The sequence below is a fragment of the Diadema setosum genome, chromosome 20 (genome assembly GCF_964275005.1).
Source record: "Diadema setosum chromosome 20, eeDiaSeto1, whole genome shotgun sequence".
Lineage (NCBI taxonomy): Eukaryota > Metazoa > Echinodermata > Echinoidea > Diadematoida > Diadematidae > Diadema > Diadema setosum.
The window spans coordinates 19,293,062-19,317,578 of record NC_092704.1 but is presented as its reverse complement, the minus strand read 5'-3'; the positions used below and the strand labels follow the sequence as shown (position 1 = coordinate 19,317,578).

General features: G+C 39.1%; 1 protein-coding gene across 2 annotated transcripts in view; it reads right to left on the bottom strand.

The window, feature by feature from the left end:
- LOC140243799 (rap guanine nucleotide exchange factor 4-like) overlaps positions 1-24,517 on the bottom strand; it is a 130,149-nt gene that overhangs the window by 36,050 nt on the left and 69,582 nt on the right. For both annotated transcript variants that reach the window (XM_072323465.1, XM_072323466.1), the window contains one exon: positions 20,285-20,350. In XM_072323465.1, coding sequence (XP_072179566.1) covers positions 20,285-20,350 — 66 coding nt within the window. The remainder of the gene's footprint in view (positions 1-20,284; positions 20,351-24,517) is intronic.

Genomic DNA, 24,517 nt, shown 5'->3' with positions numbered 1-24,517 from the left:
ATTGCTTTTTATGAAAACAGAAAAATCAGAAAAGTAGATAAGCAAAAATTTAGAGGAAAAAAATCAGACAGGCACCAATATATTATGTACTGCAAAGGTTTAGAGGGTAAGAAAAACTGTGAACTTTGATGCTGGAGTAAAATTAAGACTTTTTCTACACTGGCCTTCCTCACACGGAGTTGCCAATTTGGTTCAGAGTGAGAGGAGATTGAGCTGGAAGGAAAGCAGACAGGTGATCACTTGCCAGACATAAAACAATTGTTCATGCAATTAGCTTTGACTTTGAACTGATATGGATTTCCAGCATTAGTCCCACATACTAAAATGGGTGTTGTGCATGTATGATTGTTGCCATGTATTTTGATCTCATACCACATCACAGAGTTATCAACTTTGAGGTCCTTCACTCGAGTGCTCTAGTAAGCAGATCTCGCCCTTTTAAAAGATTGATAGACTTTATTTCTGAGGTGGCGCCATAGACATAAGTAGTTCTGCTGGAAGGCAAGCTGTGTTTTATGGATTAAATATTTGATTTCACCAGTCATTCATGATTTATCTGAATGGTGGATATTAATGACTTTTGTCATTAATAATAACATTTGAGTCATCAAAATATCACATTAGTCAGAAGGATCTTGTTCATGGAAAACTTCCTCTTAAGTGTGATTTGCTATCCAGTTTCCAGGCTCTTTTTCCACTTTCAGTCAGCGGTCAAAACATCCTCTCCTGTAATTCATTAAACTTTGGTATTTTCACTTCAAAAGGGAGCCACAATGCACAGGTGGTCACTCATTCTGGTTGTTGAGATTACAAAAACATCTTACCCAATGAGCTCTTAGTGAAAATTATCTTGTGGATATAATCTTGACAAGAATGTTGGCCTGGCCCCCTGGTGGAGTGGGGAACAACTTACTTAAAACTTACATTTTTAAATTTTGGATGATTGGCTGCAGATAAAAACCATTAAATCACAGAGTAATGTGATTCAAGCTTCACAATGTCTTGACAAAACAGTATACAATGGCATTTAGCACATGTTCAACATACAGATGATCACATGCACATGCACCCAATGTACTGTGACATCCTCAGTTTCTGATTATAGGCCTACCTTACACTTTTACACTGAGATGGTGTTCTGCATAGGAAGCTACTCTACCACCAGGTCAAGTTTATCTGCAGCTTGAGTGCAATAAAATGTCAGAACAAGAGGGGTGTTGGAATAAACAAAAAAAAAAAAACATGATTCTGTTACAGCTATGGTGTCAGCCAAGTTGTTAGCAATTATAGACAGTTCTCATTTTCTGATCTTTTCAAATTTTATCAATTTAACAGCTAATATAGCAAGGATATATTTCCAAACACATGACAGTTACATAAATAAGTTAATGTCACTTGATTCAAATAAACAGTCATATCTTCCTCCCTGCTAAAATAAGAAATCATGAACACCTGTATGTAATGACTAGAGATACAGCTCTAATAGAAACAAATATTATACAAACAGGACAAGAAGCAAAAAGGAAAGACTCTCCTTCCAAAATGAGATGAAAAGTGAAGTAAGTAATAGGGGAGAGAAGGAAAGCTACACAGTACTAAAAAACGAAAAGAAATGAAGAACATTCCATTTATTTGACAGTGAAAATTCATACATGTATGTAGTTTCACTAAGAATAACATAAGACAATCTGTGACAAAATATGCCTGTACTGTATTATGCCACTGATCAGCAAAGATACTGCTCTTCATAGATCATCCTATGTGTTGACTATCTAGTGAAAAATATATAGGCAATGGTTATTTGTAATTACTAAGACTAGCTTTCTACTCCGACACTCTATTCCTTTAAGCACTCTTCCATATGGTGTGATATAATCCTAGGAAGTCTTGAGATCTTTTTTTTCACTTGGAGTTGGTATACCCTGGGGATAGATCATATCATTGCCTAGCCCCTTTCAAATCAGGTATACCCTGCACATTGCATGCTTCCAGACCAAAGCTCAACAGTCTAGGAATGGCGACATAGGGCTCATTAGACCCAGAGGCGCTCAGCATCTGCCCTGAAAATGGATATATACCCCCTGAGCTGTGAGCCTCATTAGGGTCTTGATGTGCAATCTTAGGAGGTCAGGGATACAGCTCGAAGGCATTATCATTTCTGAAAATGATTCAGTCATGCAGTGTGCGTATATGTGTTAAAAAAAAAAAAATGTAATATGTTTATCACCTATCTTCTGATTTGCATGTATAAAAGAGGAAGAACTACTAGTACCTGGATTTAGCCTGCGACGTGACTGCTTCATCTAAATTCTTGTCATTAGCATTTACAGCTAGAGTTTGGCTGAATAGCTGAAAGGTTTCAAGCAACCCACCAATCACAAACATGTAAAGAATGAAATAAAGCAGACAGAACCTATCCATCCATCAGGAGGAAAAATACCTGAAGTCTTGCTTATATGAATAAGATACAAAACTGAGATGTTCTTAAACTTGCTACCATGTGTGACTCATTCTTTCTTAGACTCCTTCTGATGTTCAATATGTAGATATAAATATTTACATAAGTATTAACATAAGTATCACTGCAGATCTAATGTAATTTCCTATGTACTATCCTACATAATGTATGTAGTATCCGATGGAAAATCCTTATGAAATATCTCAAAACAAAAAACAAAAAAAAAATCGTCCAAGACTCACCAGGTTAGCATATCAACAGGGTTAAAGGTCAACTCATATACCACACATAGCATGCTTTGACTTCATTATTAAAAGATTTCCTATTGTTAAGTTGATACTGATAACAAGGGATGTGGTATATCTCTAATGAGGTTAGCAGACTTGATGATATCAGGAGTGTGAGAGTACTTGCAGAAAAAAGTCAAGAAATTTTTGGAAAAATCTGAAACCCATGAAAAAATATGAAGTTTAAAAGTGCATTAAAATGTAAAAATTTCAATGCATTTGAACTGCAACAAGTCTGAAAAATTGGGTTCTGACAGAGTAAAAACCTGAAATCAAATTAAACTCTGATCACTCACATCCCTGTGATATATGTATACTGCTGTACTAAAATCTATGTTTGAATTATCAAGTACAATATATTCGTAAGCTTGATTTTCTGATCTATGATATGGCAGAAAGATGTGACATATTTGACATTCACAAAAACAGAACACTGACCGCAGATAACAGCTACATGAAAGGAAATGTTGGATAATTTTTATCTCCTTCTTTCAGATGGTCATGCAGACTCTACACAGTATATTGCATTAATACCTATGTCAGTGGTTATGTGTGATCATGAAACAAGATGGATGCATTAAACTATTAAAGTAACTGATTTAAATATAGATGTAAAACTTTACAATCTGGACCATGACTTGGCTATGAAATAATTGTGATAGAATGATTTCAATGAATAGCATCTTTAGGTTTAATGATAATAATTCAATGATAATTGAATTGAATTGAATTGAATTGGAATGAAATGGGTTGAATTGGAGGGAATCGAATTTAAGGTCTAGTAGTTCACCAAGTGTAGCCTCCATAGTGTCAGAGCTATTCTCCCTGAGGTCTGTATTCTTACTATTATTGCTGTATCTTCAAGAACCTGTTTGGCAATTGGGTCTAGAGGTCCAGAGAGGGGAAGACATGCCATGTCCATGAATGTATACACTACACGGGTTTAAAACCAAGAAATTTCTGCCTAGGAGTGTACAGGATTATCTACCACATTACAGAATTCCATTTAATGATTATGAGTGCACGATAAAGTAACGCATGTATAGCAATCGTCACAATTTGTGTATTGAATGAGGGGGATCCAAACTCTGCAAGCTGGTATGATGAATTAAATTAGGCTGAACTCTAGTGTCAGTAGCACTCTGAATTTATTGTCATCAGAGGGTTAAATTCCTTTCAGTTTCAGTATCAAACATATTCACAAGTAAAGGACATATAAACAGGCGTTCTCAGTACATAATCATTTTAATAATATGAACACTTGTAATGCGCAGGTATCCATCATGAATAGATGCTCATGGCGCAAGAAAGAGAGGCAGAAAGAAAATACCAGTGAAAAAGAGGTATTAGAAAAGGAATAAAGGAAATGTTTACAAAAAAGCTTGTCTAAATAACCAGGTTTTAAGTGAGCTCTTAAACTCACTTAGAGAGGACAGATTACGAATGTTTTGTGGGAGTCTATTCCATAGGAATGGGCCAGCATACAGAAATGATCGATCACCCCAAGAATTATGAGTTTGTGGTACAGCAAGTAGAGATGAGTTTGAAGACCTAAGGTGCCTAGAAGGATTGTAAGGGGTACTCAAGGTACAGTTGTAGTGAGGAGCAGTTCCATGTAGTGAATGAAAAACAAATAGCAGTAACTTGAACATGATTCGATAATGAATGGGCAGCCAGTGTAGAGAGATAAGTAAGGGTGTTATATGTTTTCTCGTAGGTGACAATAAAACTAAACGGGCAGCATTATTTTGAAGCTTTTGAAGACGGTCTAGTTGTGATTTTGATGTGTTATACAGTAGAGCATTACAGAAATCCAAACGAGAAGTAGTAAGTGCATGCACTATCTTTTCTGTACTAGACTGAGTGAGGTACTTTCTGATAAACCCCAAGTTACGCAATTGGTATCGTACAGACTGACAGATACTAGAGACTTGATATGACATAGATATACACTGTAGTAGAATCGAAAGTAACACCAAGATTTCTGCATTTGTTAGACAATTGAATTAATGAATCCCCTACTATGATAATACATGCTCCAGACTTTGACAGATGAGCCTTAGAACCAAACAACATAAATTCAGACTTCGCATTGTTGACTTTGAGTGAGTGTGAGCGCATCCATGCACAGATGACAATGAATGACAGTGCACAGATGACAATGAATCTAAAAGCCTCATATCTAATTTAGTGTCTATTGCATTTCAGTTTTCATTGACCTCCATCCAACAAAATCATGAAAACTACATTGAATATTGATATGCATACAGGCAGAGATGTGACAGAGAAATGCATATACATTGTACATGTATATATCTAATAGAATATAATACTGTGATGCTATCTAATAAAATATAACACTGTGATGGGACATTGTGATGTTCTGACAAAAGTATGAAAAGCTTGATTGAACTGAATTAAATCAAATCACTGAGCTGTCTTGACTTGTTTTAAACTGGTAAGTCTTGATGCATTAATCCAACTTTACTTGACATCAATCCACAATACTACCGATTGTTGACCAACAAGGTGAGGGTTCTCTGTCTGATAGTTTGTGACCATGGCAACCTTAGTCTACATCATGTGCATGCTGTCATGTCTAAATGAAATGGGTCTGCTTGAAGCTCAGGAATATATACTGTGTGATGCTTGAAGCATCACATCACAACCATTCATAAAGACAACAAGAACACAATCTATTATCATCACCTGTTGTTACATCCATCAAAAATTGCATTAAAAACCAAACCTTGAACTAACTTTTCTGTTACAAAAAATAATAGTAATAATGGATTCTCAAAGAGCACACTTCTTTCTCAGAAAGACATTTCTGTCTTGTGCAAGAATATCAAGGATATTATTCACAGACCTGAATCTGCAGGAGTTTTCTTGAAAAGTCAAACTAGTTCTTCATGTCCTAACAAGAAAATAAAAACCTCTCTCACTTGGGAATTATTAACACATATCCTGACACACGTAGAACAGACAATATCTCTGAAAGCTCTCTGGAATCTGCCTGATTTTGACAAGTGATTGTTGGCAGCCCAGTATTCAAACAGATGGGTTTGTTCAGTGGATTGTTGGTTGTAGTACAGTACATCTGATCTAATGAGACAGCTAAGGAGTAAGGCTAAATCCACAGCTAACATTGACTTCACATTAGATGTCCCCCATAGGCTGTGAGGTCTGCTGTCTTGTCAAGCCTGAACGTGATCACAATATCCCAGCCTGCATTATTAATATCGGCATATTACTTGGCTCGGAAGCCCCTCACGGCTGGATGGAAATGCCGTTATGAAATATTAATACCCCGGACAGCAGAGAGCTGAAAAATAGCTGAGAGAAATTCATTAATGTCTCATATGTGTGAACTGATTTCCATGCAAGTACAAGTTTTATGGCAGGAAGGATTAATGCATCCGCAGGCATGTTTGTTTGTTTTTTTCTTTGACCTCCAAACGATATACTGCCCTTTACTAGGGACACATGAAAAAGTGTATAAGAATTAGGCATGTCTTGTGAGAATTTCTCTATACAGTGGAGTTTAAAAAGTATTCACTATTCATTTCACTTGCTCTAAAACACATAAGTGAGAATATGACGAGGATCTCTTTTGAATTTCTGTCATGTTTTTAAACTGTGTTAAGGGATTCTTTGGAAAATAATGTTCACATGATTGTGACTTTCGCATACCTTATATTAATGTGAATGAACAATGAACAAATACAATGAATAAATAAGATCAAAAACTGAAATCAGTTGAACAAAACTGTTTTATCATCCTTTCAAACTGCATCTTTAAGAACCACCTGTATTATCCCATCCCCTGGAATAAAATAGTTTCAAGTTGCCGAACTGATGACCAGTGTGTGAGTGAGGCATTGAGACCCAGAAAAAAAAAAGATAGTGTGATTTACCAAGTGAAAGATAGATGCCCATTTTAGTGTAAGCTGGTTTTAAATCTGTCCTTGATGTAAAGTGAAAAAAACTGAATCCAGCTTTCAATCATTATGTCTCCCTATGAAGGATTCGTCACTTGGTTAAAAGTACCTTTTGCCTTCCCATCACCCTCCCTGGTTGCATACACGTGTTGGCTGTCAGAAAGAAGCCATGCGCGAGACACATCAAGGCATATTATACCATGACTTGTCACTCAGGAAATGAGATTGTTGCATATTACGTGGGTACAATGTAATGATCAGGTAAGATGATATGTAACATGGTATTTCCACAGAATGACTGTTTGCAATGTTTACATTGGTCTTGGTTTGTTTGTTGTTGTTGTTTTAGCCAGAGACAGGTGACATATTTCCTGGTGAACTCTAACTTTGCAGCAAAAGCTGGGACAGAAATTTGTTGTGACATACCTCATAAATATATGTAATAAATGAAGACAGTACAGAACCACATTTGCCTTGATTATATTACTGTGCACATCTGAGAAGCCAGTGTGCAGACCACGCATAAACATCTTAAGAGTACTTAAATATGTTGTTAGTTTTGTTATCACTCTATTTCATCGGTGCCATCAGCAACTGACAAACATCACATCCCATACTTAGTATCCTGATACATAGGCTCCAAGCATCCTTAGAGAGTCATTCATATGCAGAATACAATGAATGGAAAAATATATATTCTACCATTATCTAAATCAAACTCAAAATGCAAGAAAAATAAACATAAAAGTCAACAGTTTTTACATTCTATTGATGGTGATTTTACATCTTCTTCTGAATCAGGCTCTGAAGTGAGATTTATATGGATATAGATATAGATATAGATATAGATATAGATATAGATATAGATATAGTTATAGATATAGATATAGATATAGATATAGATACAGATACAGATACACATACACATACACATACACATACACATACACATACACATACACATACACATACAGATACAGATATAGATATAGATATAGATACAGATGTAGATATAGATATAGATCTCACTGGTAACATGACTCAAAATGAGGCTTAAATCTTGAGAATTAAGAGTCATGTGAACAGCTCTCTTGCTTATGTGAATCACCTGCTTTCATGGAACCAGGTAATCAGACAGTGATGAGAGAATTTCATTTATGTATGACAAAGTCCATCACGGACAAGGCACAACTACTGGCTGGGATGTCTCTATGGGGGCCGGAGGTGTGAGTTTGCGTCAGTGAAAGACAAGATGAGGTGGGTCTCTGAACCGTTTATCTTCGTGATAGTAAATCGGAGCATGACGTTGGCAATGTAAGTCCATTGAAAAGCTATCAGGGATTCATGTTTGTCATGTTTTTTTAAACTGATTTCATCCTTTCATCTTTGGCTCTTCGTGGAGGGAACCAGTCCATGGATGCGTCGTTGCTACGCCAAACGCGCACATACAAACTGCGCGGTTACCATCACTGTGGCAACAACTACCACCAGTTTAGACGCATTCCACCACAAGCAGGTTAGTTTTGAAATCCGTCCGACCAGGAGCAGACGTATACCCGTGTGTGTATGTTCTGCTTCAGAAACGGATTTTTAATCTAACATCACATCGCATCCTGGTCGCTGATGAAGAATGCGATGACTAACCTGTTTGGTGTCTTGTTTCAAAAACATGCGCTTTCCTCGCCAGGATAAAGCGTTTTAATGCCATTTTAGGTTTTAATCTCATTCACTTCTGTTCGTTATTGATCAGTGACTACCAGGAAAGGCTGGTTGACTATCAGGTAAAGTCTGATTGACTATCAGGAAAAGTCTGATTGACTACGGGAAAGACCGTTGACTATCAGGAAAGTCTGATACAGTATTCCATCACGGACAAGGCACAACTACTGGCTGGGATGTCTCTATGGGGGCCGGAGGTGTGAGTTTGCGTCAGTGAAAGACAAGATGAGGTGGGTCTCTGAACCGTTTATCTTCGTGATAGTAAATCGGAGCATGACGTTGGCAATGTAAGTCCATTGAAAAGCTATCAGGGATTCATGTTTGTCATGTTTTTTAAACTGATTTCATCCTTTCATCTTTGGCTCTTCGTGGAGGGAACCAGTCCATGGATGCGTCGTTGCTACGCCAAACGCGCACATACAAACTGCGCGGTTACCATCACTGTGGCAACAACTACCACCAGTTTAGACGCATTCCACCACAAGCAGGTTAGTTTTGAAATCCGTCCGACCAGGAGCAGACGTATACCCGTGTGTGTATGTTCTGCTTCAGAAACGGATTTTTAATCTAACATCACATCGCATCCTGGTCGCTGATGAAGAATGCGATGACTAACCTGTTTGGTGTCTTGTTTCAAAAACATGCGCTTTCCTCGCCAGGATAAAGCGTTTTAATGCCATTTTAGGTTTTAATCTCATTCACTTCTGTTCGTTATTGATCAGTGACTACCAGGAAAGGCTGGTTGACTATCAGGTAAAGTCTGATTGACTATCAGGAAAAGTCTGATTGACTACGGGAAAGACCGTTGACTATCAGGAAAGTCTGATACAGTATTCCATCACGGACAAGGCACAACTACTGGCTGGGATGTCTCTATGGGGGCCGGAGGTGTGAGTTTGCGTCAGTGAAAGACAAGATGAGGTGGGTCTCTGAACCGTTTATCTTCGTGATAGTAAATCGGAGCATGACGTTGGCAATGTAAGTCCATTGAAAAGCTATCAGGGATTCATGTTTGTCATGTTTTTTTTAAACTGATTTCATCCTTTCATCTTTGGCTCTTCGTGGAGGGAACCAGTCCATGGATGCGTCGTTGCTACGCCAAACGCGCACATACAAACTGCGCGGTTACCATCACTGTGGCAACAACTACCACCAGTTTAGACGCATTCCACCACAAGCAGGTTAGTTTTGAAATCCGTCCGACCAGGAGCAGACGTATACCCGTGTGTGTATGTTCTGCTTCAGAAACGGATTTTTAATCTAACATCACATCGCATCCTGGTCGCTGATGAAGAATGCGATGACTAACCTGTTTGGTGTCTTGTTTCAAAAACATGCGCTTTCCTCGCCAGGATAAAGCGTTTTAATGCCATTTTAGGTTTTAATCTCATAGATACAGATACAGATACACATACACATACACATACACATACACATACACATACACATACACATACACATACAGATACAGATATAGATATAGATATAGATACAGATGTAGATATAGATATAGATCTCACTGGTAACATGACTCAAAATGAGGCTTAAATCTTGAGAATTAAGAGTCATGTGAACAGCTCTCTTGCTTATGTGAATCACCTGCTTTCATGGAACCAGGTAATCAGACAGTGATGAGAGAATTTCATTTATGTATGACAAAGTTACCATTCTATTTAACAGTAAGGAGCATTCCTACCATCTATAAGCAAACTCATTTTAGGACCAAAATTTGAATGCACATTAGCCCTTGTAGCCATAAACAGATGTCAAGCAATGAATATGTGATGCCTTTTCAGCCATTTGGAAGACTGCGCTGAATATCAATGACAAAATTCCTCCACTGACTTGAATATCAATAGTTTATGGCTCATTAAACTTGTTGAACTCTGCAAATGTGGAAGCATTTTCAGGGATTTTATTTTTATCCTCCTGGGCTGAGAACCTCATCTAACAAATGTTGGTCCTGTGTTACCAATAGCCACAGATCAAGCATTAAAAGTAAGAAAAGGCAAGCCAAAATCTCTTCAAACTAATTATTTTAAAAAAGAAGAAAGGAAAGAAAATAACTTGCTTTCTAATTCAGAGTCACAACTTATGCTTCAATTGTGCCCTTTTGATTTGTTGCAGTCCTAAAGCATGCATTCTTCCAGACGAACACAGTAATCATGAAAGTGACTGATTCTCTGTTTAACTCTTGTGTGTAACTTCCGTGAGCCACACTAAGGAATGGCTTGTCAACTTCACATATTTTGCTCAAACACAAACTGCACACAAACCAATAGCTACATCCCGATATGCCATAGTAAACTGAAAGTGTCATTCCTCACATATCACAGCAAAGCCTGCAATTTTCTCTATAACACTGCTCTCCAGCATTTCTAGCATAACGCTTCTAAAAAAAGTAACAGAATGTTTCAAAAAGCACTCAATGCGTTAAGGTTTCAGAATAATGTGGCACACTGGGGCTTACACCACAGCATGCACAGGGTTAATTAAAAGCACCCACACAAATATCAGTGGCAGATCCAGTGGGAGCGCACCTGGTGCACCCCCCCCCCCCAAAAAAAAAACAACAACAACAACAACAACAACAACAACAAACAAACAAGCAAACAAACAAAAAGAAAAAAGAAAAAAATGCTCCCCCCCCCTATGGAATTCCTAGATCTGCCCCTGCATATTATGCACATATACACACAAATACGTATATAAACACACATATAATATCCAAAGAAGAGAGAGATACAAAAACAAGTGTTACACCTGATATGAATTCAAGACTAATGAATTCAACAAATGTGCAAATATGACTTGTTCTTCAGTGGAGTAAGATGATCAACCACAGATACAATGGTTAATACAAGATTACAGATACCTTGGTAACAACCCAATGTAATATTCATAATAAAAAGAAAGCAGTCATCCTGGATGGATTCGTGCCTGAAATATTCCAAGGAAAACCCTTCAGGAATATTACCATCCAGACAGCAATCTTAGCTGGCTTCCACAAGATAGCTTCCTCATATTACCATGACGATGGGATGCAGTGAAAGTGCTGGAAAGATGTGAGAAGGACGCTATCCAAGGATGCCGACCAGAATGAGATCACTACCTTTCTAGACTATCAACCTTACAAGATGCCTCCTAGTGCCACGTAAGGATGAAGGTATAATTTTTGTTTCCAAAAACATGCATTTTATGAGCAAAGAGTCTTTTTCAGCTTTACATTGTTTAATCGTCCCCTTGATATATTTTTCTAAACTAAATTTTCTCTTGAGCAAAATGTTGTCAGAGCAACTTACAACACTTGAAATACAGATTTGTATATTCCACTACTTACTTCCACTTCAGCAAACATTGTTGGTGGAAATATAAGTGTGCAGTGGCTTCTGCAACCTCAATAGGTCTATTCAGGTAGACTGCAGATATAAAAGTAGGGTCTTAATTCATGATATTTGTTGGGGGTTAAGGATACTTGGGCTTCAAAGAAATATAAAATATTTCATTATTGACTGTAGAAAGCCCTTCCAAAATATTTTGTCAGGTTAGTGGGCAGAAGGAGTGAGCAATACCCACCATTTGATATCCCACACATAGATTAAAATATGCTAATGGAGGAAGACAGACTTGTATAATCTTGATTAAGTGGCCAAAAATTCTGATCACCTGTTCACCCCATTCCTTTTGAGATCCAAGTGAACCATAAAAACACAATGTGTTTTGGCCAGGTTCACATTTTTCCTCTTTTCAAGGTTTGTGAGTGGTAGAATCACATAAATTCCTCAGGCAATTTCACATCTTTGTAAGACACAGCCTCTGTCACAGCATATTATCATTGTCAAGCTGGAACAGGGTGCCTGAATAGAGACCTCCTATCATCAAAATCTGAAGGAGGTCAACGAACCCTTGTGGATGTAAGTGTGATAAAGGTGATGAGAGCTGAGGGTTGCTATGGCATCCGTGGAGAGATCAGATGAGGAGCAATCTATTTTGTTAACAATGGGTACATGGAGGAGGTAATCAGGCACAAAATCCACAATCTCCGACCATTTTCTCTGGAGATATCTTGGGATTGCAACGTATACATGAGCTGCCATCTCAGCAGGTGATTCTGATTCCTGATTGGTATGCATGGGATGTGTGTTGATGCCTTGGGGATCTATGTCCATGTGCCTCACTGTCAACTAGGATCACTGACCAGGTTAACAAACTTTGCCTGCAGCAGAATTACCATAGTCTCTTCTTCCAAACAGTGGTTTAAAAAAGGATTACAGGTGGCAGAAAATGGAAATGGGCTGGATGTTTGGAACAAATTTGCTGTATATCTAATGTCCTGACATTAAAATAAAAGAAACTTTGATGATGAATGACAACAACTACAGTTCTCTTCTTACACTCACTTACCTTCATGTTATGTTTAACTCTTCTATGACATACTTTAGATAGAGAATACAGTAAGAGGTGGAACTTTCCATTTACATGGAGACGAAATTTGTGGGGTGATGACAACAAAAATTATATCTGATGATAATAATGACATGATATAGAATGATCATAATAAGAGCTGAATATATTATATGAGATGCAATGCAAATGCTAAACATGCCAACATTGGCAAAATAGATAAGCAAAATCAAATCTACACCCCATACATCACCATGACCAACTCTCCCTGTAGCATGATACCGCTAGGTTCATTGGTGTTATATTTCATGCGCTCATGAGCATCATGAGTTATTGTTGCAGTTCATCAACACAATAAAATAGCAGTAACCATGCTGCCTATTGTTCTCAAGATTCGCCTCCTAAAATGACTGATTTGTAATCTGGACTATCCGTAGAACATAACATGGTGGCAAGCGGGAAGCATGGACGCCACAAGACTGAAATCGGATAAGTTCATGTCTATCTGAGTTATTTTCATCGAAGTTTTATGCTGTGCGCCAGGCCTAGTTGGACCGGACGGACGCCGCTCGGGGAAAACTGTGCTAAATTGGTCACACGCAAAAGACTGAGTTCATGAAGCCAAGCTACGCGGAGCTTGCCTGACGACGCGCGACATAAGACGACGGGATTGACTGTGACTAGTCGCGGATTGATACACACATGAACATCAGTGCTCGGAACATCAGTAGATCACGTGCACGCAACGAACTGCCCATTGGCGTACATACGTGACATCGTTTCCGCTCGCTACACAACGGGCCCTACATAGGCCTATGCAAGATTACGAGTCAACAGGCAGCACCTTAGACGGGTAAATTCCACGTACGATTTCTCCGAACTGACTTTCGGCTCGGACCAGACCAACCCTTGTGACTGTCAGCGATACATCCGACTGCTCTCCACGCTGCTGACCAACGATTCCGAAGCCTACGGAACACAGAATAGCGAATTTGACTGTGGTCGACACAGATGCTTCGGTCCAGTTTGCCATTGCTCATCGTGCAATTGCCTGATGTCAGCGCTGAGCGGAGCGGACCGAACTAGCCCAACGCGGACGGAGACCAGCAGAGGCTGCGAGTATACAATGGGAAACGCATACGCGCAGCCGGTTTACATCGCTACCTGAGACGGACCGAGAGCGGTACCGTCACCATTGGGCGACGACGGGTGAACACAGGGACGTAATCACCGACATCGCTGGCCTCGCTGACCATTTGATGATTTCAATGTAAGATTTCCGTGGAATGTGATTGAATAACTCGATAGATTGGAAGCATTTTTGTCAATATTTTAAAGGACGCTCTCCAGAGTGATTTACGACAGACCTTGTAGACCTAGGCCTAGAAGCTTTGGGGTACATTGCCAGTCATTGACAGTGCGATGGTAACGATATCCACTCAAGTCGGACGCTAGAAATACAAAGCTGGAAATAAATGCTTGAACTAAATGGACGCTTTGCAGCATGAAAGAAGGTAGACAATATTCCAAATGCTGTTTTTTGCATATCATCAGTCTATAAACTTCTACATACCGTGTACCAGCACAGTATATAGTCCTGTGACACACAATTAGGATAAGACAGTGGTCTTACTCCTTTGTGTATGAGTATTACTAGTAGACTTCCACGAATTTTGAATTCAGGATAAGACAGTAGTCTTACTCCTTTGTGTATGAGTATTACTAGTAGACTTCCACGAATTTTGAATTCAGGATAAGACAGTAGTCTTACTCCTTTGTGTATGAGTATTACTAGTAGACTTCCACGAATTTTGAATTCAGGATAAGACAGTAGTCTTACTCCTTTGTGTATGAGTAGTACTGTAGACTTGCACGAAATTTGAATTAGGATAAGACAGTGGTCTTACTCCTTTGTGTTACAGTGATAGTGTACAGAGATTACACAGTGATAATTGCTTGTTATGTATGTGTAGCTACGAATTGTAAACACTTGAATTGCATGCACATATTGCAGTAATTGCTAAACTGTACACACACACACACGCACATTCAGTATGGGAGAAATGTCAGGTATCACACCACCCTCCATGGATTGGGAGACGAAAGATCCTCCCAACGCGTTTCGCAGTTTCAGACATTACTGCGAGCTGATATTTCAAGGACCCTTGAACAAAAAGACAGACCAAGAGAAAATCACATACATCCTTCTCTGGCTTGGACAAGAAGGTATCCGAATCTACAAGTCATGGAGCAAAGAAATGAAAAAACCGAACGAGCTGTTTGAGGCATTCTCAAAGCATTTCGAACCGAAGAGCAACTTCCGGTTGGCCAGATTCCAGTTGCAGAAGCTGAAACAGGAGCCAGATGAAAGCATTGACAATTTTCTGGCTAGATGTCGCACATTGGCACAGAGGTGTCAGTTCAAGGAAGGGGAAATTGACGATAGATTGATTGAGCAACTCATCATTGGTGCAAGCAACAGGAAAGTACAAGAGATACTACTGGGCAAAGATGATACGCTCACACTAGATGCAGCTCTTGACGTTGCAAGAACTCAGGAAGCTACACGTTTGGATATGAAGTCACTGAATGAGAAATCTCTCAACCTTGATGTCGTGAGGAAGAAAGCCCACTTCCAAAGACAAAATGGACCGACACCAGAAAAAAAGAAGTGCCATTTTTGTGGACTGTCACATCCACCGAGGAAGTGTCCAGCATATGGAACCAAATGCAAACGCTGCGGCAAACTCAATCACTGGGAAGCCTGTTGCAGATCGAAGCAAAGTGGACAAAAGCAGAAAGCCAAGAGAGGAGGCTCCTACACAAGTAAAGCTCACAAGAATGCAGTGCACGAACTGCAAGAGGAAACAGCACCTGTTGACGAGTTTGAAAACCTGAAGTTTGAGACCATCACTATCGACTATGTCAAGAACAATGAAATGTTTGCTGAGATCAAGGTGGATCTCGGAAACAGAAAGGGGACATTGAAGGCTAAGGCAGACACCGGAGCCCAAGGCAACATTTTACCCCTACGAATATACAGACAGATGCACCCAAACAATATCGACGCCAAAGGGAACCCAGTCAAGGACACACTGAAAAAGTGTCAGACCATCATCACCGGATATAACAAGAATGTTATCCCTCATCTAGGTGTACACACGATGAACTGTCGGTATAGAGATCGGGAAACTGCTTCCGACTTTTACGTTGTCGACACTGACGGCCCTGCAATCCTTGGCTTGCCCTTGTGTACTGAGCTCCAACTTATAATCATAAACTGTGGAATGGAGCATCAGCTGAGTTGTCCCATCCAGAACGAGGAGCACTTGAGAAGTTTGTACCCAGACCGGTTTGAAGGAATCGGTAACTTCAAAGGCGAGCATCACATAGTCATCGATAAGGAGGTACCCCCAGTCGTCCACCCTCCGAGACGGTGCCCCATTAACATCAAAGACGACATCCAGACTGAGATTGACCAGATGGTTGAGCTAGGCGTGATTACACAGGTACAGGAACCGACCGATTGGGTGTCAAGTCTCGTGTATGTCCAAAAGCCTAACGGAAAGTGGCGGATTTGTCTGGATCCAAGAGATTTGAACAAGGCAATAAAGAGAAGCCACACCTCAATGCCAACCATCGATGAAACCAGACATAGGTTCGAAGGAGCAACAGTGTTCTCCACCTTGGATGCTAAACATGGGTATTGGTCAGTCAAACTTGACGAAGAATCAAGCCGACTCACAACGTTCAACAGCCCCTTTGGGAGATATCGGTTCAAGAGACTCCCTTTTGGACTCTGCACATCCCAGGATGTATTCCAGACGAAGATGAACCAAATCCTAGAAGGGTGCTCAGGAGTAATCTGCATGGCAGATGACATTGCTGTGGTAGGAAAAACTGTAGAAGAGCATGATGCCAACCTACACAACTTGATGCGAGTAGCCAGTAAACATGGACTTGTGTTCAACTGGAACAAGTGTAGGATCAAGCAGGAGAGCATTCGCTTCTACGGCTTAGTGTTCGACAAACACGGCGCTCACCCCGACCCTCAGAGAGTAGAAGCAGTGCAAGCTATCCAAGCTCCTACATCTCAGAGAGAGCTACAAGAGTTCCTAGGAATAGTGACCTACATGTCGCCCTTCATTCCTAACCTGTCAAGTCTGACAGCACCGCTACGAGACCTGCTAAAGAAGGACACAACATTTGCATGGTCACCTTCGCACCAGATGGTATTCGAGAAGACCAAGGCTGCAATATGCCAAGATGTCACCTTAGCATACTTCGACCCAAAGAAGGAAGTAGTGCTCGAGGTTGATGCTTCTTCAAGAGGTCTTGGAGCAGCACTCACGCAGCATGGCCGACCTATAGCATTTGCATCCAAGTCACTGACAGACACAGAACAACGCTATGCAAACATAGAAAGAGAGATGTTGGCGGTGGTCTACGCTTGTGAAAAGTTTCACAGCTACGTATGTGGAAGACGTTTCACCGTCCTTTCCGACCATAAACCTCTTGAGATGATAACACTGAAGAATCTCGGAGCAGCACCCCCAAGGCTGCAGAGATTACTCCTCCGACTGCAAGGATACGATATGGTAGTCAGGTACAAGCCAGGCAAGGACATGCTCCTCTCTGATGCCATGTCCAGACTACATCCACTTCCAGACGAAAGAACAGAAGAGCCACTCCAGGTCAACTTTGTAATGTTCTCAGACCAGAAGTTGACAGAGATACGTCAAGCCACATCGCAAGATCCAGAGCTTTGTGCTCTCCGAGACGAAATCATCCAAGGATGGCCTGATGAAAGACGTGAATTGAGTCAGAACCTTCGAAAGTACTGGCCATATAGAGACGAATTATCCGTCGAAAATGGTGTACTGCTCAAGGGATCCAGATTGATCATCCCGGCAGGATTGAGAGCAGAATACCTGACCAAAATACACGAGGCCCAAGTGTCAGCTGCGGGCAAAATCCTGCATTTTCTGGAATGGAATCAACAAGGACATCGAAGAACTAGTTGGCAAGTGTCCAATCTGCCAGAAATACGGCAACGCACAACCAGCTGAACCCCTCAGGCCTCACGAGATACCGTCAAGGCCTTGGCAAGTTGTTGCAACCGACATCTTCATGCTTGAAGGAACAGAATACCTGCTGATAGCAGACATGTACTCCAAGTACCCTGTAGTACGGAAGATGCCAAACCATCCAACAAGCACAGCTGTCATCAATGCCCTGAAAGAGGTGTTCTCGGAACAAGGAACCCCTGAAAAGCTCGTTAGCGACAACGGCCCTCAGTTTAGCAGCGCACAGTTCCAGACGTTTAAGGATGAATGGAGCTTTATCCATGTGACGTCAAGCCCTAGGTACCCCCAATCAAACGGGTACATAGAACGCCAGGTACAGACTGTGAAAGCTGCCATGAAAAAGGCAAAGGACGGGCATGTGGACCCAAACATAGCCCTCCAGTGCCTCAGAGCAACCCCAATAGATGCACACCTACCATCACCTGCTGAGCTGATGTTTGGCAGAAAAATTCGCACAAACCTCCCCGTCCACATTCGTAATCAAGACCCCAGGAGAGATGAGGTGAACCAACGCTTGATGGAGAGACAGGAGAGGCAGAAAGCAGACTTTGACAAAAATACCAAGCCACTCCCACCACTTTCCACGGGACAAAGTGTCCGTGTTCAAAACCAAGAAACCGGGAAGTGGGAAGAAGGCCGCATCGTCCACAAGCGGTCTGAGCCTAGATCATACGATGTAGACACCCATAGTGGTCACGTCCTCCGCAGAAACCGGCGACACATCCGTCAAACTCGAGAGACCTACAAACAACCCCAACCATATTCAGACGCATATAGCACTCCTCATAGGCAAAACACAAATGCAGACAAACCAAAACACCAGGACAACACAGACACCAACACTCAGTACATTACACGGTATGGCCGCCAAGTTCACAAACCAAAAAGATACCGTGACTCTGCGTGAAATGTACATAAGTACATACCTTAACACCGAAGTAGATGAAATAGTGTTAAGAAGTAGTTAGTGAACAGCAAGAAGTGTTCAGCGTATGATGAATATAGGTTGTTGTTGTTTTTTTGTTTTTGTTTTTTTTTAAGGATAAGATGGTATCAGATGAGTATACATGTATGCACTGTATGGGTATGCTCAGTGTTAATTAATTTCGGATAAGAATACAAAAGTAGTCAATACATAAGATGACAGGAAACGTATTTCAAACGTATTCTGAATCAAGGTTTATGTCAAATATATCTGTTTGGAAAGCATAGCCACACTTAAAGGCATAATTTACCATTTGCAGATGAAACAAAAACCCAGCATTAGTGCTTTAAAATAGTTCTAAAATGTGAGTTAGGGATAGAAACAACCACTGTCAAAATTTGAATCCGTATAATCGATGTTAAGTGTTGTTAAATACACAAAATGTTAACAATAGTTATAATAAAAATGTTTACAGACTAAACCGTATACAGTTACGGTCTATTGAGAAAAACCATGATATCTCCTTATATTTTTGGTTTTATTGCAAATATTTCATATGGTAGGATGTTTTATGATACAACAGACCTACACATATGAATCAAATGTGATATCTTGAACATTTTTGAAATCACTGCTCCCAAAGGTAAACTGGACCTTTAAGCAAGTGTTGTCAGAATGAACATTCCTTTTTTTTTTTTTTTTTAGAAAGAAAGGGGGTTGTAGCATGATACCGCTAGGTTCATTGGTGTTATATTTCATGCGCTCATGAGCATCATGAGTTATTGTTGCAGTTCATCAACACAATAAAATAGCAGTAACCATGCTGCCTATTGTTCTCAAGATTCGCCTCCTAAAATGACTGATTTGTAATCTGGACTATCCGTAGAACATAACACTCCCTTTCACACATAAATCACATATAAATGTAAACATTTCGTCACTAACATTTGGGTCAGTACTACGTGCAAATGAATGAGGCGATTTTACATACCCACTCACAAATATGCGGAGGTCAAGGGAGTCACATTTTTGGTGTTCACTTGTGCACTTCCGCAATGCAGAGTTATTGGGCAACAGACACCAGTAGAGCATGTATGCAGAAATCGCATCTAATATTTCCCTTTTTATCATGATAAAACATCATCATTTCACAACAGTAATACACTTTCAGAGTAGATACCTTGATATTTCTTTTCCAAACACATTGCAACTGCTGAGAAAATCTACAAAATTACCATAGTTAGGAGATGAAGAAAGTGCTCTATGTCTTTCGTGTATGATCAAATAGAACTCATGTTGCACACTGGCACAGGGTAGTCAACACCTTGTTACAGAAAGTAAACAGTGCCATTGCCTTTTGAATTTTTTCAGTTATATGCTAGAGGGAGAATTTCCTCATCATGCATCATCTTATATCACCACCACTGCCAGGACCAACACTCATCCTACAGATCTTTTCTTACCTTGACAATGGGGAGGGCTGGGTGGATGGGGTCTGGACCATCATGTGTTCTGACTGGAGAAGATCTCTAAATGAGAGAAAATGGAATGAAATAAAATGAGATTATAAAGATTGTAACAGATATTGTCTTTTATTAGATATAAAATTCCCTTAATATAGCACAGTAGGTCTATACCTTTCATTTGAAAAGCCCATGCCTTTTGTGACTTCAATGAAATCCAAAGTTGATGTATTACTGACCACTATGTAATGGATTTTGGATTGTTTATATGTAATAGTAGTACAAAAAATCACTGAAAAATTGGCTTAAACCCTTACAAGATATATTCTTTTATTCTAATAGCTTAAAAGCGGATATATCTACATATAGACTAGAAAATTATTTTTTTTTCTGCATGGTTTTCAATCTTTGCAGCCTCATTTTAGATCAAGCTCTTCAAAAAAGAATTGAGATTTGTTCTGCATGGCATTTTAAAGCATAAGTAAAGGACAATTTCTGTGAGATCTTCAAACTTCAAACTTTATTTTTTCACTCTTTTTCCAACAGAATGTACAAAAAAACAATATGATACATTTGGCATGCGAGTCGTTGATTATATACATACATATATACATAGTCAGACAGGGATAACAACATGCTCATGTCCTTATGTTTGGTACAAAAAGAAACATACACTCTATTTATACATTCTGTGAAAAAAAAAGTGGAGGTACCCACACTTACTGGCTCATTTACTTTCAATGGTGAACAAACAGGATCTAATCTGTGTATCTATTATTGAAAGTATTGTTTCCTTTTATATAAAGAGTCATATTTTTCAAACACTCAGAAACCATAACAGTGTTCTGGGGCCAAATGAAGATTTCTTTTATTTCTCATATTGAAAAAAACAAACAAGCAAACAAACACAAAAGAGTGCCATGAAGAAGGCATGGGCCCCCTATATTGAAAATGTTTTAAATCCAAATCTAGTGAACATCAAGATAATCTGTTTCCTTAAGTTAACATACTTTATTACATTTTGTGATATTGAAAGCAAAAAGAAAAAGACAGAGAGCCACACTGATATCATTACAAATTCCACTCGGCTCTGACATTCCAGTGACAACAATCAAACAAGAGAGCTGAGAGTCAGGTGTGAGTTAACAAGTGGCAAGAAAATGATATGTGTGGTTCTGAGGTTGCAGTCTTGATCAAACAAAAGCTCTACATGAAGCAGGCTGGTCTAATTAGTGCCTTCGGTCAAATTTTACTCCAAACAGGCTTTCCTTCTTTGTCTGTGTGTACAGTTGTCTGTCTGTGCAAACACATCCTTTCATGAATCTCGGCTCACTTCAAACAGTGAAGAATGTGAGAAGATGTCTCGCTGGCCATGGCATCCATGCGTACATCATGTTGAGTTACATCTAAATCTACTTAACTCCAGATACTTTCACAAAACCTGTATGTACAAGTTGATTGATTTTCAGATCGGCAAAGAGTGTTTTGACATAATCTACCTGTCATCATATGTACTTAATTCATATCAAGTAGAAACAAGGTACACAATATACTGGACAAAATGTCATACTTCCAGCATGAAATGAACGTATCTAATTAATCTTAAATAACAATGTTGCATATGAAAAGGAATTTGATTTATCAATATTTTGTGTGTTTGCACCATCAGTAGAAGATAATATGACCGCCAAACAAATGTTCTCCCCAAATTTCTCTTGACTGGCAATACTGTTTGATAGTCAAACATATTAATCAGTGTGACGTTTATTTTGCCAGTTCGTTTAGAATCATTCAAGACTGAAATACTGTGGGTGTTTTAGAGATGCTGACATCATCGGTATTAAAATCATATTCACTTCATCTTTGTGTCGAAACTCGTGATAATATCAGCACACATGCATGTAATTGCATTTATGTGAATTATTAATACACTCATACTTTGCATATGCTGGTTCAACGTTCCTCCTTAAGCATGTATACATCTTAAAAACAGTATTTTATTGCACAAAATACCTGCTAGAGGGTGATATGACCTCATGTTTGGAAAATAGCATCATGATAAGAACCATTAAGTTAGCTGGAGCCCTGACTGGGAGCCGTTAGTTCCCTTTGAGTCATACCATTAGTCTTCTCCTCCTGCCCCGGCTGCGGCCTGAGGCCATCGAACGACGCGATGTCTCCTCGCCAATCATTACTCACTCCCTCCCACATTGACTCATGATTCAACACAATTTACAGCAATGTTCAGAAAGCTTTGGATGGGGCTGAGTCCATCATTATGAACATATCACCATCACTGCCTCTCCTATACTTTTATATGGATGTGCCTGCAGACTCTACTATATTGGTTGATATAAGTTGGCATGATGATTGGAAGCTATTGGTGAACACCTTCTTTTCCCCAGCACCAGCATGATCCAAGTACTTACATATTTCAAACACTGTCAGAGGGTTTATGACCTTGTGCAATTTTGGAATATAAAAAAGAGGGAATCTGGCTAGACTTCAACTTTGCAGAATTGTGTAGAATGAGAGCTCCTGTCATATATTCTTTAATAATACTTCCATATATGCTACAAACCAAGATAAAGAATATATATATATATATATATATATATATATATATATATATTTCCTCTGGCTTATCCAAACTTTATATCAATCACCTGCAATATTGTACAACATTCCTTTGTGAACTTTTTGATGGAAAAGTTCCCGCCAAGACTATAAAAATATCAAGCAGATGTCTTTGTTTTGAATTTTAGTGCATTAGTGCACTAATTTCATGCAGATAAGGAAAATAAAATGCCTTCATCCACATGAAATCTACACAAAGATCCACATCAAAATATAATAATTCAAAGACAAAACAGACTGTTGTCCATACTGTCTAGTGTAAGTAACAAACATTTCAAAATCATTTAGTGGTAGTGTGTACATGCTACATTTCTGTCAGTTTCCTTTTAAAATGCCTTCATAAATTGCAGTTATTCATACTTATTATGGAAATATCAATGACAGCCCAGTTCATAATACACACAGAAAACATTCTGGGGGTTTTAGGCACTAAATTTCTTGTTTTCTAATATCCTAATTTTCATGTAAATTAAATGTCACAGCAATTACTTTAATTTGGGGAATTTTTCCTCAGAAAAACATGAAATTGTATAATGACATAGAATATTTATGCCCATTGTGTAGTATTGTTCAATTCAAGTTTTGCAAAATATAATAAAACTCATCAGCTTGGTATTATTGCAGTATCTTTTAATATTGCACATTTCCCTACCGCCAGTCAGCACTTTCATTAGGGTATCTGAAGTGGAATATTTAACTGCCTCTAAATACCAATCAGTGAGGGATGAGATTGGTTGCAATCAGTGGTGTGCCATACATCCTACCCAAATCTTTAAATGCCCACAGAAGAATATGACTTTAGATGAGAAATGCATCATGGGATAGATTTCACTCATATGCTACTCTTTAGTGGTGCAACTGATAAAGCCACCTGAAATGGATACAGTGGAACTTGCTTACCAAGTATAATTTAATATAAATTGATTTTTCCATGCTGTGTGTGGGTAGTAGGCACTGATTACAGGAATGTAGACCATCATACTAGCATCTTCCCTACGTCATATTTTTATTTCTCAATGACATTTGGCTATATGATCTATAAAACATCTTCCATACATGAACTGTTTTCTTTGCTGTTAACCTATTTTGGATGGACTGATTCTGCTACAACATGCATTTTCCACAGACACCTGCCCGAGTATACTCGGGGACTCGTCCTCAACTGGTTAAGGGTAAATGACTAGTACGCAAAGTGATATTCATCAAGTAGACACTGGGAATGTTAAATCAATTTACAAACATTTTTAACGTCTTTAATCCCCATAAAAGAGGGTTTTTTAAAGAATTTGACTTTTGATAAAAACTGATTCTTGCCAAAGAATGAAAGAGTTAATCTAAAAGATTTGAATCTTTTGAGACCTCTTCAAAAAAAAAAGTGTTATGAGGAAGGTATATTGAAAATGTATTAAATCCCATCCTCGTAAGCATCAAGATAGTCTGTAATCTTCATTTTTACTTCGCCACATTTTGTGAGATTGAAAGCAAAAAGAAAGAAAGGGAGAAATATGCTAATATAATTACAGATTCCACTGGGCTCTGGCATTCCTGTGACAATTAACAAGCAAAAGAGCTCAGAGTCAGGTGTAAGTTAACAAG